The 22,463-nt window shown below is 36.1% G+C and overlaps 5 protein-coding genes across 6 annotated transcripts; 4 read left to right on the plus strand and 1 right to left on the minus strand.

Moving 5' to 3' along the window:
* Nucleotides 1-1,072: 1,072 nt before the first annotated feature.
* Nucleotides 1,073-8,460, plus strand: Vret (vreteno). 2 transcript variants are annotated; one of them, XM_077415484.1, is made up of 16 exons: nucleotides 1,073-1,204; nucleotides 1,377-1,641; nucleotides 2,097-2,151; nucleotides 2,334-2,611; nucleotides 2,908-3,090; nucleotides 3,168-3,300; nucleotides 3,507-3,673; nucleotides 4,063-5,460; nucleotides 5,573-5,789; nucleotides 5,870-6,037; nucleotides 6,115-6,229; nucleotides 6,302-6,495; nucleotides 6,770-6,998; nucleotides 7,365-7,531; nucleotides 7,617-7,857; nucleotides 7,929-8,460. In XM_077415484.1, exons 2-16 carry the CDS (start codon nucleotides 1,580-1,582, stop codon nucleotides 8,108-8,110), a joined length of 3,789 nt encoding a protein of 1,262 aa, XP_077271610.1. In that variant the 5' UTR covers nucleotides 1,073-1,204; nucleotides 1,377-1,579; the 3' UTR covers nucleotides 8,111-8,460. The 2 variants fall into 2 exon arrangements, with proteins under 2 accessions (XP_077271610.1, XP_077271611.1); XM_077415485.1 differs by lacking the exon at nucleotides 1,073-1,204 and having other exon boundaries at nucleotides 1,222-1,641.
* Nucleotides 8,461-8,595: 135 nt separating this feature from the next.
* Nucleotides 8,596-10,283, plus strand: LOC143902525 (oxysterol-binding protein-related protein 11). The gene is made up of 2 exons (XM_077415505.1): nucleotides 8,596-9,314; nucleotides 9,427-10,283. The coding sequence occupies exons 1-2, from the start codon at nucleotides 9,083-9,085 to the stop codon at nucleotides 9,777-9,779; spliced, it is 585 nt and encodes a 194-aa protein (XP_077271631.1). The 5' UTR covers nucleotides 8,596-9,082; the 3' UTR covers nucleotides 9,780-10,283.
* Nucleotides 10,284-10,428: 145 nt separating this feature from the next.
* On the plus strand, nucleotides 10,429-14,746 carry LOC143902516 (uncharacterized). The gene is made up of 4 exons (XM_077415489.1): nucleotides 10,429-12,035; nucleotides 12,287-12,506; nucleotides 12,857-13,696; nucleotides 14,498-14,746. Exons 1-4 carry the CDS (start codon nucleotides 11,755-11,757, stop codon nucleotides 14,744-14,746), a joined length of 1,590 nt encoding a protein of 529 aa, XP_077271615.1. The 5' UTR covers nucleotides 10,429-11,754.
* On the minus strand, nucleotides 14,132-17,849 carry P53 (transcription factor p53). The gene is made up of 3 exons (XM_077415496.1): nucleotides 17,310-17,849; nucleotides 16,939-17,179; nucleotides 14,132-16,295 (listed from the first exon to the last, which is right to left on the minus strand). The coding sequence occupies exons 1-3, from the start codon at nucleotides 17,408-17,410 to the stop codon at nucleotides 15,579-15,581; spliced, it is 1,059 nt and encodes a 352-aa protein (XP_077271622.1). The 5' UTR covers nucleotides 17,411-17,849; the 3' UTR covers nucleotides 14,132-15,578.
* A 1,086-nt stretch (nucleotides 17,850-18,935) lies between these two features.
* Nelf-a (Negative elongation factor A) lies at nucleotides 18,936-22,313 on the plus strand. The gene is made up of 6 exons (XM_077415495.1): nucleotides 18,936-19,173; nucleotides 19,570-20,002; nucleotides 20,521-20,943; nucleotides 21,018-21,214; nucleotides 21,300-21,399; nucleotides 21,478-22,313. The coding sequence occupies exons 1-6, from the start codon at nucleotides 18,964-18,966 to the stop codon at nucleotides 21,708-21,710; spliced, it is 1,596 nt and encodes a 531-aa protein (XP_077271621.1). The 5' UTR covers nucleotides 18,936-18,963; the 3' UTR covers nucleotides 21,711-22,313.
* Nucleotides 22,314-22,463: the final 150 nt, after the last annotated feature.

Raw genomic sequence — 22,463 nt, forward strand, 5'->3', positions numbered from 1 at the left:
AATTCGTTGACTTATCGACTTGACACGACTGCTGTCTCCAACTCCAATGAAATGTGAAGGAAAAGATTCTCGCGACGCGATACGCCATTGGTCAACGTAAATTGCGGGCTGGAGATGAGATACAGGCCGATCTAAGAAGATCGGACAAGGACAGAGTTTTGCTCGAGCGTTGTCGAGCATGCTGAAGTGGAGCACACCTTAGAATTTGAAATGCTCTCTCTCATATCGCACAGGAAAAGCCTAGCGCGCATTCCAGTTAATACATATATTTCACATTTTAGTGTTCTAAAAGGCCTACTGTTCGTTTTAGCTGAATTTTGTTCAACAGCTGGTTTATCTTTCCTCTTTTTCTTTTCACGTTGGAGAGAAAAAGAGAAAAGATGAACTGTGCCAGTAAGTTCAGCTAAAAAGGAACAGGCCTAACGTGAACACGTGGTCACGTAATAAATTTTGAACGTCGCGTCGTGTTTCCGCTGAACGTAGCTGTACGTTGCGCTACACTCGATTGTTGTATTGATCGCGCGCACGATACGAATAATAAGGGTTTTGCCATAATAATTATCAGTACGATATTTTTCCGCTAAATCGAACAATTTTCGTTGGATGATTCTCGAAATTTTCTTACGGTCCTCGCAATAATGATGATTACCGCATCTCGAGGGATTAGAATGATAGAGAAAAATGAGAGCCTTGAAACAGAATACGCCAACTACGAGGAAAAAGATAAAAGGCTGCTGAGCTAAGCAATTCTTGAACGAAACTTATACCAATATTACGTCATTCGTCTCGTATGTATACATCGCGGGTTTTCGCATCCATGTTACCCGATGCAACGTGAGAAAGATGCAACATAATATGTCTAACACATGACGAGATATTTTATTGTCCTCTCTGGGCGCCTAAAATCGCGCGTTCGTTCGTTCTATTGTTTCACTTCGCCGAACTCGAAGGGCGTTATTGGTTTTGATTTGAGTGCAGAAAGTGCAGCCGAAAGGACGAGCAAGAACAGACGCGGTAGCCAATCAACGTGCCGTTTTTTCATAAGAACCAATTTTATTGGCTACTACCCCTTCCTACCGCGTGGCGAGCGTGTTTCAGCAATCTGTGTGCAGGAGGCAGGAGTTCCCAGAACCAGAATTGTGTGTGTTGCCGGTGTTGCGTTTCCCGCTATTTCTTGCCTCTTGGAGATTCATCCATTCGAACCGTTCGTATCTTTCTTTCATAGACGCTTTTCTGTTATAGTCGCGGTTGCGTGGGTTGCACGGTTGCGCGAACGTGTTTTGCTCTACGGCTCTTTTTCCCGCGTCAATGGTTTTTTTTTTTACGTATTTCTGGCTTTAGATCTGGATCACGTTAACGTTGTACCGGTCTTGCAGGTCAACCAGTGTCCTTCGATGTTTATCCTGCGGCCGCGTGCGTGAATATAATAATCACGCTTTCCAGTTGCTGTTGTCTGAGCGGTGGAAGAACGGCCTCCCGTGGAAGATTATTATTCTTCCGGTACTACGTATTGTAAATCTGGAAAGGAATTTTGATCCTTTACAACTTTGCAAACGTGAAATTCCGCATTGTGCGCAATATGGCGTACTTCGATGGCTTCGATGGTGATAGGAATGCCGAGCAAATGCCAGTTGTTGATCGGTAAGAACGAAGAAAGCATATAAATTGAATAAATGAATCTGCTTGGAATGGCACGTTCCACAATCAAAGAGAATCATATATTAAATTATATATCGTATATTAAATATTTTTGTAATATGAGCTCTTAGACCTTGCGTAACTTGAGAGAAGTGTATCAGCTAGGCTGCGGTCCATTTGATGTTACACAAGTTCTTCGAAGCGTTCTTTTTCTTCTTCTTTCTTTATTGAAAGAAAGGAGAAGAAGAACGCTTCGAAGCATTTGTAGCGTCAAATGGACCGCAGCCCTAATAATGCGATATGTATATGTATCTTTGGAATTACAAAAATACCATGTAGAGTGCGTGACTTCCATTACGCTTCTTTTAATTTAACTCCATATCTTCAATGGGGTGATAATTTGTATAAATCTATATTTTGCAGACAATTTTCTTTTATATTTTTAATTTTATTTACAGGACGGACACAGAATACATGATACACGTGACAAGTTTGCCGATAGAGTTGAATCAGGTATGATCCATCGATCTATTTAGTTGTAAATTATAATTTATTAAAACATTCTTTGTTAGTAACGACTTGATTCACAAATTACATATTGTTAGTCATACTTTTGAAATCAATATTATATATCTATATTTTTGAGATTTAACATGTCTATTTATTTAATAACGCGAAACATGATGATCTTTCAGGATGCCATCAGAGATATCTTTAGTCAGTATGGTGAAATCACTGCAATTTTCTATCCTCGCAATGCTACGTGGGCTTTTGTTACGTATGGAAAATATCGCGACGCCGAACTTGCTATACGAGAACTCAATAATAAAAAACCATTATATCTGAAAGTGTCGCTTGCAAAGGAGAAATCTTGCACAAAGGAAGAGCAAAAATTAGATTTATCTGAAACTCTTGAAAGACCAAAAGTAGTAAACACTGCAGATTTGCCGCCTATTCCCAACGATATAAAATAGTAAGCGTTATCAACATTAGCAATTATATTGAGATATTAAAATGGTTACGAGGTAAAATATGATCCAAATTAATATTTAAGCATGTTTTGTATCTTGGTTTTTTTGTACGTATAAATAAATTGTGTTATAAATTATTTGAAAGAGATATATGATATCAACCACGTTTCAAGTGATAGAAAATATTTTTTATGTTAAATATAAATGGAGAATATGTATATATTTTTTATGTATATAGTGTGAGAATGTAATCGTATATAATATGTATGTATATAATATAATATATATTTAATTTTAGTCGGAATATGGGTCGTGGACAAGGGATAAATGCAATCCGTAAACATGTGTTGCCACAACCAGTGGCAGTACCATACAGATATGTAGACTATGGATCATCTTTGCCTTCAGTTTCGCAAACGCTTGACGTTCATGAGGTTGAGGTTGAAGATTCTTATGCGAGCACAAATCAATTATGGACAAGGTATCACGGTTCAACAAATACAATACAATGTAACAACTGTTTAAATTTGCTGTATTTTACATGGCTTCTTATTTCAGGGGTGTGATAACTGTCACGCCAGATGGAAAAAGACACGTTTCTCTTGGACGCGGTTATACGATGTATGAATATCCAGAACCATATCCTAAGATTGAAGAATGTATTTCAAAAATATATGAACAACGAAAGAACGTACGAAATTACGCAGATATAAGATTAATATAAAAGTTAAAAAAAATGTGTTACACATGTTTAGTTTATATTGCGTTTATATACGTTTGATTATATTTTACGTATAATATATGTTGAGTTATTTCTTCCATTGTTGAAATCGATTTAACTAATGATATAATTTATGTATAGAGAAATAATTGAGTATTAATGTTTATTTTTTGCAGGGATTATATGAATATTTCGAAGATAAGCTTAAGAATGGAGTACAAAACTGCTCCGTTTGTTCCACGAAAACAACTAAACATTGTGAAAAATGCCGTACGTATTATTGTAGCAAAGCTTGTCAATTGGAAGATTGGCCACGACATCAGGATGAGTGTGAACGTATTCCGTAATTATATATTTGTATTAAGTTATCTATATTTGTATATTTAACTTTATTGTAGTTTAATTATAAATTAAGTTAAAATAAGTTAAACAACTTAGTAATTATGAATTAAACTAATTATAGTTAAATATAAATCATACTTAAATTTATGCAGATCAGTAAATAAAATTTTTAGATATGCAAATTGATATCTATACATAATTTTTTAGTGCTAGTTTTCTTTTAGAAAAATATTGTTTGCACATTAATGTGATTGTTTTTTATTACGATTAAGTAACATAATAAAGTAGACAAATTCTATATTAAAAACCATATTTACTTCATTTACTTCAGTCCATTGTTCCGGTGTTATCAATCACAACTAAACTTTTAGTTATAAATTTTTTTCACAGGGCATTAGTGGAAGAACCGATTGGTGGTATGTCATCATTGAAAATTAATCAAGATGTAAATCAAACAAAAAAGACATCAATACCAAATATAATTAATAAAACTGCTACATCTAGTGATGTAAAACTGCGACGGCCCAATACGATTAATGCAGTGCAAGTGGAAAACTCGAGTAATATGAATACAGACATGGATAAGAATAATACAACTCAAGATAGATATTCATCTGGTCAACGTGATAATGATATAAATGTATCTCAAACTAAAATGACAGACCAACCAGTAGCAAATGTTACGAACACCAAAGAATTTTCTCAACATCGATTGCGTAAATATGACAATACTAACGAGAGTACTAATCAGTCGAGAAAAAATAATGAGTGCTCTCCAACATCTAGCTCCACTGACCAAAATCGTCATAGTCGTAATTATCGAAGTGATTCAAACAGAGCTAGTCTTAACAATGTAAAAGACAAAACTTACAATAATGACCAAAATTGGCCTAAAAAAAATGGCTTCCAAAGTGACAAAAACTCGGCTTGCTATAATGGCAGAGAAAATGCCAATAGACCAGGAACTAGTGCTTTCCGCAATAACTCAATGAACAACGATTTTTATAAAGATGCACGTTTATCAAAAACAAAATTTATAGCTGTGGAAGTTATAATATCTCTGGGTAATGGTGAATATTGGATAAACAAAGTAGAGGATAAAAGTGCACTTTGCAACTTAGTGTCGGAGTTACAAGATGTCATAAAGAAATCACGTAAGATGCAGCCGATTATCGGTGAAGTTTACGGTGTGCTCTATGGTGATACTTGGTATAGAGCTATGGTAATATCCCTGAATCCTACTAAGGTCAATTTTATTGACTATGGTAACGATAAAATATTGAAAAAGGACGATGAGACCAGAGATATAGGAGACCTGGCTAAAGCTCCACAATTTGCTAGAAAAATTCGCTTGACGCAAGGCACAAGTGATAGGTATAGAAATCTACAAGCAGGCGAGACCATTTCTGTTAGAATGTTGTCCATAGATGACAAAACGATAATAGTAGAAGTGCAAGAACAATCGGAAAGTTTATCTTCACGTACAACAGAAAGTGCGTCAAATGGTGCGGTGAAAAAGTTGACGCCACAAAAAAATGATAAAAGTACAATAGCTTCCACCGTTCAAATACCTAACGTCTTGGATGCTTTGGCTGATTTGTTGAAACAAAAAGCTGCTTCTGAATTGCAAATTGAGGGCTTCATACAAATTCATACGGCTTCGCAAAAGAACGTTTACTACGCAACTTTGGGCCCAAAAGTTTACAGTACCGAACTTGAGATGATTTTCCTTCACCTGCAAGAGGACTTGAAAGAGGGCTTAAAAGTACAAGCGGATACAGATTACAAGTACGTATGTGTATATATATATAAAATTTATAAATATATACTATCAATTTTTTAATATTTACTGTTTATCATTATGCATAAATTGGAATAAATAAAGTATTTTACTGTTTAGGCCAAAACCAGAAGAGTTAGTTTGCGGTAAGTGTTCTGATGGCTGGTACAGGGGATACGTTTCGGTATGTCCCAAAACATCCAAGTTGTCCATTCTTGCGATAGACGAGGCAAGAATTAAACCAGCAGATAAAATTTTGCCATGTCCCAAAAAGTATTCGAATATTTTTGCTTTTGGAGTTATGTGCGAAACAAACCATTCTGCCTTCAAATTGCAGGTAAATACCTTTAAAATATTTTATATACAGATATATAGATACGGATACAGATACAGATTTTTACTTTGATATGTTACAAGGAGGATGAAACATCATACGAGTTCACAGCGGTCTTGAATGAGAGGAGCCACAATCAAGAAAGTCTTAAGATAGAAATAAGGATAAACTCTGAGGGCTCTGACTCTGAAGTGATACAGGCTGTGGTGAGGAAACCCACAGTGAACTCGCCATTAAAAAGTGGATCTAAGGTTTGACATGTCAACGTCAGTATATTTACCGTCAATGTGGTTTGAAATTTCATTGTTTTTATTGACTATGATTTCAGGTATGTCTTACGAGTTATCGAAATCATTATAATATGTTTGTACGATCTTTAGACGAGGAAGAAGTAGAATATTACAACAATGTTATGCAAACCGTCGCACAATATGCACAAACAGGTAAAATAACTGATTAAATAATGTAATGAGATAAATTGATAATTATAAATTATTTTTTCTACTTGATTGCAGCACCGCATCTAACCGAGGCTCCAGATCCTCAACAAATAGTAATTGCACCATATAATTCTGATGGCAATAGTTATCGCGCAATGGTAGTTAACTTGGTGGAGAATGACAAAGCTAGGATAGTTTACATCGATTTTGGCAATGTAGACATAATTGATATAAAAGATCTTAAAGCCATGCCAGCATGCGATTTATTGGTATTAATTCATATATTTGCATGCTAAGGGTATATCCAGACAAATTTGCATAGCGCTTAAACATGAGCATAAGAAAATTGATCCATATACATGTGCATAAGGTAATGGACCAATCCATTTTCTTACGCATATACTTACGCATCTATGCAAGTTTGTCTGGATAGGCCCTAAGATAAAAAAATTATACGTTATATCATTGAATATCAAGATGCCCTAAGACAATAAAAAATATATCATTGAATATTAAGATAATGTCAATATGTGTTTTTTTTAGCAACACGGCTGTACTAGAATAACTTTAAAAGACATTCCTCGTGACGTACCCAGCAACCCAGAAGTTGACCTTTATCTTCGCAATTTAACGGGCAAAGAAGTGCCCCTGGTATGTACGTACGAAGGTACATCACCCAAGGATGGAGTTTGTTTGACGATGCTTACAGGAGAATGTGTTAATGATAAAATAAATCAGCTATTAATCCCAGGATGGAAAAAAGAAAATGATGGTAATATGATAATCACAAATTAGACAAGATTTTTAGAAAGGAACGTAACACATATATTTGTTTCTCATCACAATTTGTTATACAAAGACTTTAGATCATGCTGCTACTTAAGTCTACCTTTCAATATGACTCCCTTAATGTGAGGTACTTGAAAGTTTTAGCGTGCAAGATAATTATTTTTATTCAATGACAATTGGTTGATAGATCAATTATATATTACATTCTTACGTTACAGAGATATATTACATTACTTTTTCTTTATATTTCAATTACCTTGACCATTTTGATGTATATGTTCTGTTATAATTTATAATTCTATACATTTTACAAAATAAGAATTATAAATTTATCATTTTTCTTATACAGACAACACATGCTACATGATAAATGATATTGAAAGCGCAAGTTTAGGACACGTAGGTGAAACAGTAAATGCACTGATACTGTATAAAGAGGATGCTCGAACCATGTTCGTGATGAATTCTGTCGATGTTGAATTAACGACTCACATCAATGACGTGATGCCCAAGATGGTAAATAATGTGTTATCATGAAATATTTATATATGTTAATGCATTTTTATTGCATATACAATAATGCAATTTTATTTCGTTGTAGTTGAAAGAGTATTGCGAGAAAACGGAATATTATATACCAAGAGTAAACGAATTATGTTTGGCGTTGTACGAGGAGGCATGGTATCGAGCCGTATGCCTCAATCCTAAGGAATCGCACACGACATCTGAAATTTTATTTATTGATTACGGGAACACAGAATCAGTGGAGCATAAGAATATAAGACTGATGCCTAAAGACTTTATCGTACCTAAAACATTGGGAAATTTTTGTATAATTGTCGGTAAGTATCAGAGTTATTGGTAAGTTAAAGGATACGATAAATCTTATAAACTTATCTATTGCTTATTATAGATTTGGCACCAGTCGACAGTAATGGAAAATATTCAAAAGCCGTACAGAGGAAAATAGACGAGTTAACACAAGTTTTCTCGGCTATCAAGATTAAAATTGTAGAACTCATTGAAGACTCCTATTATTATAAAGTCGAGTTGCCAGAGGTCCGCGACGCATTAATCAAAAGTGGTCTCGTGTAGGCTTCGTAAACATTTTAATTTACGTATAATTTTATGGATTATGTGATCTTGTGCAGGATTAAGACCATTTTTGATCTTAAACCGTTATATGATTTAACTTTCTTCATTTATGTATTTTAAACAGTGGACAGTTACATATTTGAGTATTATATTTGCCTATTACATATATCTTTTTATTTGACAACTTCAGTCTGCTGTTATCATGTTTTGTTTCTCAAAAGAGCAGTTTTACTTCAATGTATTGTGTTTGCAAAGACAATCTTATTCTTTTTTTTTTTTGCTACAAATATTTAGCTTTAAAATGGAAAAAACTTTTGTATTCTTAATAAAAAAAATGACTATATAACGTCTATCCATCATGGAAATGTTTTTCCCTACATATTTATTGACGATTTAAATTATTTTTGTGAGAATTACGAAATCTATGGCTGCGTTCGGAAACTGCACACGAGTATCTCAGCGAGTTTGAAAGAGAAAGGAGTATACACCCGGGTGACGTTTCCAAACGCAACCTATGTAGCATATATTTTTCTTGTAAAATCTGAGTCATATTTTTTTTACTGTATCACATGTATGTAGTACAAATTATCTATTTGCACGTGATCTCGCGTCATTTGTTTTCTGATCACCTCCACCATGTGGAGAAAGGGGAACTTTCAGTGAAAATATTTTATCGTTCGAGAGATTGAAAATTTTGAAACACTTACTGAGCTGAGAATCGAGCCCCTGGTTGCGATGAGTGAAACGATGGAATATATAATTGTACTTGTGTAGTACGTACAACACATATTCATAATGATGGAATCTTAACCCTTTTGTTTCTTTTTTTTCCTCACGACGACCTAACCTCTCTCCGAATATCAGCTGAGCAGTGAGCACGATCGCTCTGGCTCAGATGACGTATCTCCCACGAGATTCGTGTTGTTCACCTGTTGTAAGTAAAAGGCTTCCAAGAAGCGAGAGTGGTAAACGATGAACGTGCAAACGAGGCACCCTTACGAGGGTTTGCTGCACAAGTACACAAATGCCATGAAAGGCTGGCAGTACCGTTGGTTCATTTTGAGTCCGGAGACCGGCGAGCTACATTACTTCCTTAGCGAGTCTGAGAAGAATCAGAGGCCACGGTGTTCGATATATCTAGCCGGAGCTGTAATAGCCCCCAGTGACGAGGATTCCAACACGTTCACCGTCAATTCCGCTACTGGTAGGTTTATCTAATAGTAATAGTAAACCAAATCTGATTGCTGATGGTTCCTGTTATAATAAATGTGAATGTTTGATTCAATTTGACTATTGACTTCCCGATATCCTTCCAGGTGACATGATCAAACTACGGGCCATAGATGCACGAGCACGCCAGGAATGGGTGGATAAGCTACGGGCAGTTACAGAGATGTATACTAGAGCGATAGCTAGCAGCCATCCCCCATTGCCACCAAGAGAACATTCTGGGAATTCGAGTAGGAATCCTGTCGTCAAGCTGGAAGTGTTGGACGCCTTTGCCAATTGCCAGGAGCACTTGCGGAAAGTGGAGAAGCACAATCTTGCCCTAGCGCAATCCATCGATAACTCGGATCTGCATCTGGACTCGGATCTCTTAGTTCTCAAAGCTATGGCGCACACCACTTTGCACACGCTGGGCCAATGTCTCAATATATTATATCAGTAGGAAATTTATTCATATTCACATATATTTTTTACGCTTATCTATATTAAGATTTTTTATACCTGCTAATACGTAAGATTACCTTCCCCGTTGCGCAATATTCATATCGTTTTATTTTGAACAATTATGCAGTTATCGACAATTAGGGCTGACTTTAGACGTACACAATTAAAGACGAGATTGATACCTCTTGCCATTATATATATATCTATCGTAATATTTTTAATAAGTAAATGTTGAGTAACAATTGATTTTAAGTAATTAAGTAATTTAAATAATACAAGAAGGCTCGCACGATTAGAAATCACCTAAATAACAAAGGCCTAAGAGCCGTGACAGGATGTTCGGGTCGATAATAATATTTCTGTGTGAATTTTTATATTTTAACTCAGTGAACTGCGCGCCGAATATTTTTCGATCTTGAAACACAGCTCCAGTTTTGCCGGAACAGTAAATCCACATACTTAAATCGATAGTCGATTTTACTAATTGATGCTGATCAGCATCCCTATAATTAAATCACCATAAAGAAATTTAAAGAATTTATTACGAAAAATATTATTCCAGCCAGGAAGTACGTAAATTTACTGTGCCGGCAAAACTAAAGCTGTGCTCCAAGACCGAAAAATATTCGGCGCGCAGTTTACTGATTTGGAATATAAAAACTCACACAGAAATATTATTATTGACACGAATATCCTGTCACGATCCTTAACTCTTTGTTATTTAGATGATAACTAATTTAACTTTTACAAAAGTAGTAAATTTTTGTACATATTGCAAATAAAATGCTAATGATTAGTAGGCCCTTATGTTATTTTTCATTCAATCACGAAGGGACTACAGTTTTCTTAAACTTGTCCTATTGAATTCTAATAATAGATTCTTTTTTTGAAAGTTAATCAGTATATTATGTCACTGCAATGTATAATAAAGACAGTAATATTTTTTATGTTACCATGTTTCTCTACGTTTGATCTTCCTACAGTCGTGTATTATGATTTAATTACACAATATGTACAATATATATAAATTCCTCTCGACAATGCGCATATAGAAATGATTGCTGTTTGCCATTTCAATCTGGCTCTGCCAATGACAATCTCGATGTATATTCTTCCAATGTAATAATATCACATAAGTGAAAAATGCAAGATATATATATATATATATATATATATATATATATATATATACTATTAATTCTATTAGAATGTTGTGTACAAAACATACATGTATATATATCTAGGTTTTATTAAGCAAAATAATTATATATAATACATTCCCCTAGACTTGTTTGTTTTATATATAAAAGCTGATTTCTGACGATCAAATGGTGATAGTCAAATACGTATAAAATGTATTATAAAGTTTGCGTTATTACGATTGTTAACGCAATCATTTTTATAAATTAGTACATATCATTTAATTTTTGCTTTAATTAAAGTATTATTCACGTTCCACATATTATAAAGACTGCCATGTATGTACATATTATATTTAATTGGAATATAATGGTTGTAAGAAATGTAATTTTTATTGAAAATATTTTATTTCTAAAAAAAAGCACCGATACATTAGGATAAAAGGCAAACGACGTATTTCTCATCTCTCTCGTAATATGACGTAAGTTCCAATGTCAAGAGCATGTAAATGGGTGAAGGTAAACAAGCGAGTGACTTTTCTCTTTCGCTAAGAGATCAGACGTGGTCCAGTGCTTCCACGGCAGTACTGCTTTTGCTCAACGAGCCTCGAAGATTAAAACTGAATTAATACGTATCGACCGATTAAAGTCGATGGATAAATTGCAAATTAATTCTTTATTATATATGAAAAGAATTTCGAAATATTTATCCGAACGAAATGTTTATACTCCTTCGTCGTCAAAAAGAATTCATTGAAGAGTGAAGTCAAAAACTGAACTAACTTGAAGTAACGTGAAGTAAAACTTTTGCCCCATATAAGTATACATATAATAATGAATAATAATAATAATAAAGTGCGAAGGAACATGCCGCATTTCTCGTATCCCGAAGTCCTGACGGAAGCGGCAGGTGTGAAGATTGTAACATCTCTGCCCATAGAGGATGTGAATTTATTTCCGCCAGGAAAGATGGTCCTTAAAATGCGGAAAATCAACGTGGAATCATATATGCATGGTAAATCTTGCGGATTTCACTTGACCAAATCGAAATGGGATCCGTATCCGTGGGTCGGCTATGTCGAGAATAATAGTCCTGCCGACCTAGTAGGATTGAAGTGAGTTTTTTTTAGTCTTTAAAACTATCGAATATTTATATCGTGGATATATGAAAGAGTATATAAAAAGTCCAATATAAATATATATATACATATTAAAAAATATAAAATATATATTTCTTTTGTTAAATTATACATTGATGTGAGATAATAATTTTATATTATATTAAGAACCACGTGTATATTTTATATAGCACCAATTAATTTCACATTTGATTCACATAAATTATTTTCTCGTTATATTCCATCAGAGCGGGCGATTGTTTATTGGGCGTTGACGACACCGATTTGTTAGGGCTAAAGATCAAAGACGTCGCTACTTTAATTCGTAATGAGGAAGGTGTTCAAGATATAAATTTCCTCATTTGGAGATACACGCGTCAAGAAGATGAACAGAATGATACTGGGCTAGCCCTGAAGGGTCCACTTCCAAATGTAGCCAGAAATCTTGCAAATGCATTATCAGGAACGGTGCGTATGCATTCTATAACTCAATATCGGGACCATTGTTTTTTCTTTTTTATTTTTATTGATTGTTTATTTGTTCAGTGGCAGATTTATTACTTCAGAAATATAACCTAAAATTATTAATTCCTACTATCAATCTTCTATCTTTAACAACATAATTATCAACCATTAATTTAGGAGGCTAATGATTAATAATCCAAATTTAAACTGTAAGCTATAATATACATGATCGATTCCCTCCGTCCAGAATAATAAACTTTTAATGTACCAATAAATAATAAAAGGTGTTTTTTTTTTAGTGGAGCATCTAGAAACTGTTACAATATATTTTTCATGAAATTTTTTTTTTTTAGGTCCGCGCCTTGGAATGTCCTATTTGCTTGGAAAGCGCCGCTCCGCCGGTCTCGCAATGCGTTCACGGCCACATCCTGTGTGTCGTCTGCAGGCCGAAGACAACGCGTTGTCCGGTCTGCAGAGTCCGGCTTGGCCAGGGCCGATGCCTTCTCGCAGATAAATTACATAGAGCACTTCGCGATGCCTTCAACATGGATAATGACAAGGCACCCGTCACAACCGATCGTTGTAACTTACGTGACCAATTGTTCGGTAAAAGCAGCAAGAGACAAGAGACTCCGGTCGTAAATCAGTCAAAGAATAATTGCGCCACGTTGAAACCGAGGCAATTCTTATTGGCCAGATTGTTGCTCGGAGGCAGAGAAAAAGCTGCTTCCGTGGATAATCTAACTCGAGCATCTGAAATGTCGAAAGAAGCTGCGATTCCTAATGGAATGACAGACGCCAACAATTTACCCGTGCGATTATCCTTGAACGATCGCGCCAAGTCAGCCAGTACCGGCGAGCTGTCGAGAGACAACGAAGTTCATGTCAACGACGCTTCTTCGCAAATTGTCGAATCATCCGCGATGAATGTCAGTCAGCAATCGCTGAGTCTGCCCCGGACGCCGATCTGGGGCGGCTCTACGGATTCTGTGTCTGGTATACAGTTGACATGTCCGCTTTTGGAATCTTGCACAGAAATAGTGACGTCTGACTCGCTGATGGAACATATCAGAATTCACGCGGTGCCGCAAGTTCATTTTTATTCTGGAAACGCAAGGATCCCACTTCCACTTCCTTTCGGACGCGACGCTCTTTATATATTCCATCATGGAAACAATATGTTTTTTTTTCAGGTATAACATCTTTAACACGAAACAATTTTTTCTCCCTCATTTGTGTGAAGGCGATATTTTTCATTCTTTTATTTTAATCCTTCACGGTAAAGTGTCCCTGGAAAGAAATCGATAAGAGATGATAAAAATTCGATTCAAACAGTTTATATCGATTACATTATAAGAACGTTTCAATTATACGTATCTGTCGGGGTACAAAGAAAGAGTATTTATTTCTTAAGTTTTTTAAATATTTCATTCGGATTAAATATTTATTTGAATGTATATAAAAAGCTTTATTTATCTGAAATTATTAAGTATAAAACTTTGTCCAATACAATCAGTTAGAATTTAATGTTATCAATCTTAATATTACTGTTATTATTAAAAAATATTCGTACATATTGATATAAAAATTGTACATCCTAGAAATAGATTATATTTTTTGAGAAAACGCACAAATTAAAATTTAGATCAAACACATAAATCATTTCTTATTGATACATATTTATATGCATGCAACAAAAATGGAACAAGAGAATATATGAGATAAAAAATGTGATATCTATATAAATGTGGTAACATACATGCATACACAAATAAATATGAGATTTGATTACTTTTATCTGGCACTATCAAATTTTGAGGATATCAAAATCTATTCCACAAAGTAGTTAAAATATTACACACATCATAATGTTATATAATCATATATGTCATTGTCTTGGAAAACGCTTTGCGTTATGTATAGTTGACGATACACGACAATGCGCGGAATATTTATTTAAGAGATGTAAAAATCACATTTTTTTTTATGTATAGTACGAAGAGGAAATGGCATGGATGACATATCCTCCTAAGAAGACGTGTTTAAATAGCATATGGGAATGGACATTGCACGCTTGGGGTGACAATGGTACAGAAGTACAATTGCGAAGACACGTGGCGAGTCTCGAGGTTACTGCAACGTTGTCTTCACAACATATTGCTCCATTGCCAAACGCATTACTGTTGAAGACCATTGAAATACAAATGTCAGAATATGGAGCACACGATAGATTATACATGTGAAGAAAACTCTATATCTGTTATTTCTAACAAATTTATTAATTTTAACGCAAAATGTATATTAAAATGTATATTAAAAGAATCAATCACAAATCTATCATAAAAAACCTATTACGAACAAAAGTATTTATTTATCATTGATACGATGATTTAACGAGTGATAATACATATCGTATTAATAATAGTTATCTTGGAAAGGTATGAGTATTTATACTACTATCTATGAGGTATGAATAATTTATTTAAAAATGTTAGTGAACATATGGAGAGGTAAAAACCACAATGGTGTAAGTCAAATTTATAAAAATATTTTTTCGTGTGCATAGATGCAATTTGTATATTGTATAGATTGCATCTATGCACGCGAGAAAAAATTTAAAAAAATTTGACACACCACTATGACTTTTACTCCTCCATATATTAACAAGTAACATGGAGTATTCTAAAATTTGCGAGTCAAAACGGAAAAGTCAAGTTTTTGAAAAAGTAATCAACAAATGCTGATAAAAAACTAACATAATTTAATTGTATAGAATAAAAGATATTTAGACACATATTGCAGATATTTACTGCTTATAAAAAAACATACACGAAACAAAAGTTCTGTCAAGAGCGCGTTTCACGTTCATGAGAGTGTTTATGTAAAAATACTGATATTGTTATCAACTTAATATTACTTAACATTCATAATAAAATTAATACTTCATACAATTAATACTTAACAAATTCCATTCCCTAATCGATAAAACGCAACTGTTAATTAAAATGCACATTTATAACATGCATACCGATAAGATATAAAACTTTGTCATATATGGTTTTCATATTAATCATCTCATGGTATTTGATTTAATATGGCATCCATATATGGTTTAAAAACGTCATGTTGACCGGTTTTCGCAGCTTGACCGGCCATAATGTCATACGCATAATTGTAAACCGCTAAATAATTCTCTTTTCCAACGATATTTAGTTCGACTTTATAAACATGCTTGTCATAAGACATCTTTTTATTCGGTGTTAAAATCTTTCGTTTAACGGATGGTGATTCTTCACCATATTCCGCCTCATCCTTTTGTTTGTCTCGTTTCGGACAACTACAAATTCTTATTACTATTGTTCGACGAGCTAAAGTTTGATTTTGTTCATTTTCTAAAGTGAATACAAGCTCTGTAGCTCTGCGATTCATACCGGATGGGCAGCTATTTTTGCAAAAAAACTTGAAGCACATTGGCACGTACTGCGAGCCAGCTTCGGGTGTACAAAGCGGTGTTAAAATAGAAAGATATCCATCTTTATCTTGGTAGATACTTGAAGCGTGATTAACGCAATGGACTACATGTTTAATTCTGACCGGTCCCATAGTTTGATTAACGTAGTTAGTCATTGCTGCGTGATTGTAGCATCGTTTTACTGGATCACTTTTATGTTCGTCCAACAGAAAAACTAATTCTGTACGTAAGAGTAAACCGGGCATAGCTGGCTCCCACGTAAATCGTAAAGGTAGTACCTTTTCCATTTTGATGTATAATTTTTTCAATACCTCAGAGTACTGTATGCAAAGAAATAAACAACATAAACTTGTTAATCTTATGGTACTATGTAGAATGTTATACGTATAAAAATTATAAAATTTTAATTTGCAAAATAGTTTAGTACGTATCATTGTTAAAAGAAAATTATCATGCACACTTGATACTTTTAACATCAATCTATATAGTACACAAAAAGCTCACATCTGCAACATACAAAATCTGCTTAAACATGATTTTGATATAAACAGGTCTGGCAATTTGTTGCATAAAAGCTAAAGTCAAGTCTAAGCAGATTTATGTACTTTTTACAGCACATTGACACAATTAATGGTTAGATACTGAAACATTTTCAAACAAGATCTCTTACTCTCATCTTCCTTTACCATATTTTTATCTCCTCACAATTTCACGAGTAATATTTACAAATTGTTCACAGTTTATATGGAATATCCCATGCAAAAATTACATTAAACCAGGATTAAAAACTAATGGCATTTACCATCAAGAGGCAGAATTGATCTGCAAGTAGGTACATGTTATTTGATAGTCGACTTCAATCTAACTCAACAAATAAAAAACAGTGCAGTTTAACATAACTTTCCTGCACAATTATAAGATCTGGATTTAATACATGGTTCATCATACAAAAAGTCTACCTACCACCCAATCCTGTCCATTGCTATCACCAAAGGTGAACTGGAAATTCAATGGACAACCCAAATAATCGTTGTATAAAGCTGGGTAGTAATGTTCTCTATCGTCATCCTCTATTTCCATCTTTCTTTTTAATTTCTTTTCCCCAGAGACGCCTGCGGCTGCAGACATGGCGAATGTGTCAGGTTTTTCTTCCATGATTTCTAATTCGTGTATATTTTCCGGTACTACTGGCAGAGTACCTCCGCTTTGAGAAAACAATCGAAGAACGAATTTAATCGAGATCACTTTATCGTACGAAAGAGTACACTCGTGATTCTCGTGACACAGAATCATGGACCGGCATAAAAAGCGAATATCAAACAAAAATTACTTACAAGGATGTCTCTATATCTTTGAAAGTTTCTTCGTCTATCAATGCAGATTCCTGAGAATCTGAATAAACGCTCACGCCAGTCACGCCGTTCACGCCTAACATATTCGCAAATTTTCAGTCGGATTGAAGAACGAAACAACCACGTGGCTGACGCAATACGCAACCGGAGTACCGGAACCGGAGGCTGCCCTATATCCTATCGCCGCTAGGGCTAGGACCAATAATATTTCCTTTGTTTCGTATGATCGAGAATCGAGATTCGAGATTCGAGATTCGAGAAAAGTCTTTCTAACGGTTCGTTTCGAAACTCACCGAGCTAATGCCCAGAGAGAAACGACGTAGTTGAGTTGCACTTTCTCAGGCGGCGCGTCGGAAAATGCAACACACGAAAATTGACGAAAAAGGCCGGGATCCGGGATGGCCTCTCTCAGGTTTCTCTCTGCTAATGCTAGGTCTACAATGCGAGTCGTAAAGTCGTGAGTCGTAAGAATTGACCACGCACAGTCGATTAAGGCTCAGTCACAATGAGAAAAATAACTTAAGGAATAAGATAAAGGAATAAGGAATAAAGGAATGTCGCATCTCACTTCGGTACACGTTCATTAAAGTGAGATACAACATGCCTTATTCCTTATTCCTCTTCTTTATCTTATTCTATATTTTTCTCATTGTGACCGAGCCCTTATTCTCCTCAAATTCGATTGTGATTAGTCAATTCTTACGACTCACCACGACTTTACGACTCGCATTGTAGACCTAGCGTAACTCTACAGTCCACGTCACGTGTGCTATAGATTTTCGGCACTGCAACGACTGCAACTGCATTGAACTGCATTTTAAAACGCACCCTAATGTGGAGTGCCGCATGATTGGTTCTGTCTGTCTGTTGCCCGCCTTTTTGGTTTGCCCGAATTCGCGCTGGTAAGCAGAAGGGAGCGTCCCGTTTGACCACAGCCACTCACAGCCCCCGATACCTGGAGCTTTCGCCTGAACCAACCAATCGGATATTTTTATTTTAAATCAATTGACGACGTGGTCAATTGAGTCCCGCTCGTGTACTGTGCATGCATACCTGTAGGACAGCCACGTAATGTTATCTCTCTTTTTCTTGTGGATACAGACCCTCGAATTAGTCTGGCCATAAGACAGCCAGTTTTGATTGCTCCGCTAAGTTTTGTCAAAAACGAGAGAAACAAAAAGAGACAAAGAAGAAGATAAAAAGAAAGAGAAAGTGAGATATATAGTCAATGTACTGAATGTGTATTCTCTCTCGTAGGATTTTGACAAAATCGTCTTATGAGACCAGACTCTATATAAGGTCTCTAGTTATGGATCGAGGATTTATCGGTCGAACGTCGGACGCGGGGATTAGATGGGATCGACTTCAGCGTTTCTGGAATCTCGCATGGGATAGAACAGCCGATAGCGCATCTCTCGCGGAACGCATGAACGATGGATATAACCATGTATAATGTATAATTCTATTTGTGTCGACTGTCGACTCTGTCGACACTTGGGTCGCCTGGGAAAGGAAAAGCTCCCAATGAATATCGGCCTTGTACGACGATGCGCGCACGCGCGGTGCTTCGTGGCGGGAACCGCACGTGGCGCGTTACGGCGAGGTACGGCACGCGCCGGAAGCATACGACTCCAATATGGCGAATGTGAGGGATAGCGATACGTCGTTGTGGCTTCATAACAAGCTCGGTACGTCAAACGATAGCTGGACCGGCAGCTCGATCTGTTCACAGCTCAATGCCGAGGTGTTGCGCAACATCAAGGATTGTTTTCCCGACCTGCAAACGCAGGTCAAGCTCAAGTTACTCCTGTCATTCTTTCACATACCCAGGCGCAATGTTGAAGAGGTAAGCGCTCTCGTCTATCACGATATTTGCTGCACACTTTCGACGAGTATTGCTCCTGCTCCCCCCGAGATGCGGAGATGCGGAGAACGCGGTTGCTCTCTGCGCGAGTAAAATTAACGTTACGTTCACATTTCTCTATTTGATTCTCGTCTATTTACGCATATTCGCCATCCATTTGATTTTTCTCAATTGCGCGATGTTTTTGAAATGCTTAGTACCTGAACTACGTAGGACTGGTATTTACAATTTTACAGGGATCTACGATTGTCTCGTTCGTTTGAGTTGGGAAAATTATAATTTCCGTATGAGATTTATATAAGAATTTCTTTCGCGCACATTTCCTTCGTTTTACCTCTTATTCCACTAAAATGCTTTTTATTTATAAATTTGCGACAGTGGCGTGTGGAACTGGAAGAGATCATTGAGGTTGCGTCTCTGGACAGTGAGCTGTGGGTATCAGTGCTATCCGAAGCGATGAAGACTTTTCCATCGACCGGTTCTTTAAATACGGACATCACTGATTTGGATGAGCATAGGTCAATTTTCGGGGACTTGGTCAATGACTTAAGGAAACTTATGAAGAAGCAGAATGATCCTGCTATGCTTCCCTTAGAGTGTCATTATCTTAACAAGACTGCGTTGACTTCAGTGGTAGGTCAGCATCCCATGCCAGTTAAGCATTTCATTTTTAAGAGGAAAACAAAAAGCGCAGCTTTGAGAGCGGAATTACTTCAAAAAAGTATCGATGCCGCTAATAATCTTAAGAAGAGCACAGCTCCCACCGTACCAGTGAGAAGTAGAGGGATGCCGAGAAAAATGACTGATACAAGTAAGTATTTTGGGGTAGATCGTTACGGGTGTCCGATACGATGTCTTCCCAAAAATATTATTTCTGACTCTTAGTGAGGGGGGGGGGGTGACTCTCCACTAGTATATGCCCAATTCGACTCTTGGTGAGAGCGTCAATTGGCAAATGAGTATTTTGCTGGATTTGTTCATAAATCTAGACGGCGCGATCAGGCGTTCGCGACTCACGGAAAAACGCATGTGGCTGATTAGTTTTAAGAGTCCCTCTAATAAGAGTCGCGACAGAGTTTCGGCGAAATAAGAGAGAAAAAGAAAGCGATATGAATGTATGTTACTCGTATATCTCTTTCTCTTTCTGTTTCACATACTTTTGCCGAAAATGCGAACCAATCAAAAGTTGCTGCTACGTGTCGCGACTCTTATTAGAGGGACTCTAATTAGTGTGATACTGGCCTGCCATCTGTCTGCCAAATGCGTGTCATGATATTTTTCAGTGTTATTTTCGCGATGTACTACGTGGCATTTACTCAAACTTTTCAGCACCTCTGAAGGGAATCCCAAGCAGAGTTCCAACGAGCGGTTTTCGATCCCCGTCGATCACAAACACCTCTGTGTCTAACAGAACGTCGATCGGCAGTAGAATTCGAAAAGATGGCGGTATTAAATTACTGGATATTAACGAGCAGCCTCTCGGATACGCACAAGCGAAGAAGAGGAGAAAGATGCTGGAGATGGAGGAGCAGCAGAAAAAAGTCGCGGAAGCACAAGCGGCCGCTGTGGCAGCAGCTGCTTCAGTGGCTTCACCGGTTGCGGAAACTCCGACAACTCCAGAGTACGCGCAAGGATTGGCCTCGATTAATCCGCCTGCCACGCCAGTCCCACCAGCTGTGGTAGTTACGGCGCAATCCTATACCGCACCTAGCACGCCAAGCAGCATTTCGGTTACGACTACGCAGCAAACATGTAAGACCAACGTTACAGGTACTAAAGTCCATGTCGTTTTGTTTGGATTTTGATTGAACATTTGCGTTACATAGCTACTACGTTAACTACTACCACCACAACGCCCACTACCGTGATAGCGGTAGCCGCATCAACGGTGATAGCACCTGTGGAAAGCACGCCAGTCGCCGTGCAAACAGTCAGACCGGCTCAAACAGTTACGCAGATTCGTATACAGACTACCACGCAACCTAATGCGGCGGCTAATCCAAGAAAAGGCCTATCTCTTACGGTAAGTTACGCGCACCATTTGATTTCATTATCTGTATTGTTATAAATATAAGATTCTCGCGCTATTCATTGTTATTGATTTACAGCGTGAACAAATGTTGGAAGCGCAAGAAATGTTTAGAACTGCGAACAAAGTAACGCGTCCAGAAAAAGCCCTTATCTTAGGTTTTATGGCTGGTTCTAGAGGTATGTCTATCTTCCACGTATACCTTTTTCTTTATAGATTATATTTCACCGATACACTATCGATTGTTTCGCTTGTAGATAATCCTTGTCCAAAATTGGGCAATATAGTCACAGTGATGCTCTCGGAGAATATAGAAGAAGTAACGCAGTCGGACGGAACAACTGTTCCGATGTTGGTCGAAACTCATTTCCAAATGAATTACACGAACGGTGAATGGAAGAGGATAAAGAAAAATCGGCGTATCGTGACGGAGGAATCTACATCAACGTCCACTCCCGCACCGACCGCGACAGCCACGGCTTCCAATTGAAAGAACTTTGTTCAAATCGCTAAAAATACGAGATTACATGTATATGAAATATCGTTTTGCGTTATCGGTTACTAGAGGATATAACGAACATTGTGATTACACGTCTTCTTAGTGAATTGATAAATTTACTGAATTAATAGTAATTCGATTCACGTTTAAAATCTAAAAAGAATCATTGAGTAACGACTTTCAATTGTAGAATTTGCATCCCGATAAAACTGATTTTTTTCGTTTTCTCGCATCAATCGTGTAAGTCTTGATAATTTTCATATAGAGATTTCAGTTAAATGAAGAGAAGTTAATCTGAATCTGCTTTCCGAGTATGCTTCATTTAATAACGTTTTCTCCTTCAATACTGGTATAAGAAATGTATATGATTTATAGTACATTTAAGATATTTTAAAGTTATATATAATTTGATAGAAGTAATATGCAATGTGTGAATAGTCAAATATTTGTTTAATAGTACCATTACATAAAAATCTATATATCATATACAGATATATAAATATATATATATATATATACATATATATATTTTAATAAGAATGAACATAAGACTTCTATAATATTGTTATTTGAATAAATACATGATTATATTTCTGTTTTGTGTGTTGCTTGCAAACATTTTTTTTTTGCAATTTGCTATTGATTACATTCAAATATCGCGTTATCACGTTTTCAACCATTTTGCATGTATTAAAATAATAATTTTCTTTTTAAGGATTTATGATTTTCAAAGATTTTTTTCGA

The sequence above is a fragment of the Temnothorax americanus genome, unplaced genomic scaffold (genome assembly GCF_048541705.1).
Source record: "Temnothorax americanus isolate GAGA-0224 unplaced genomic scaffold, ASM4854170v1 Scaffold4, whole genome shotgun sequence".
In the NCBI taxonomy this organism is placed as follows: Eukaryota; Metazoa; Arthropoda; class Insecta; order Hymenoptera; family Formicidae; genus Temnothorax; species Temnothorax americanus.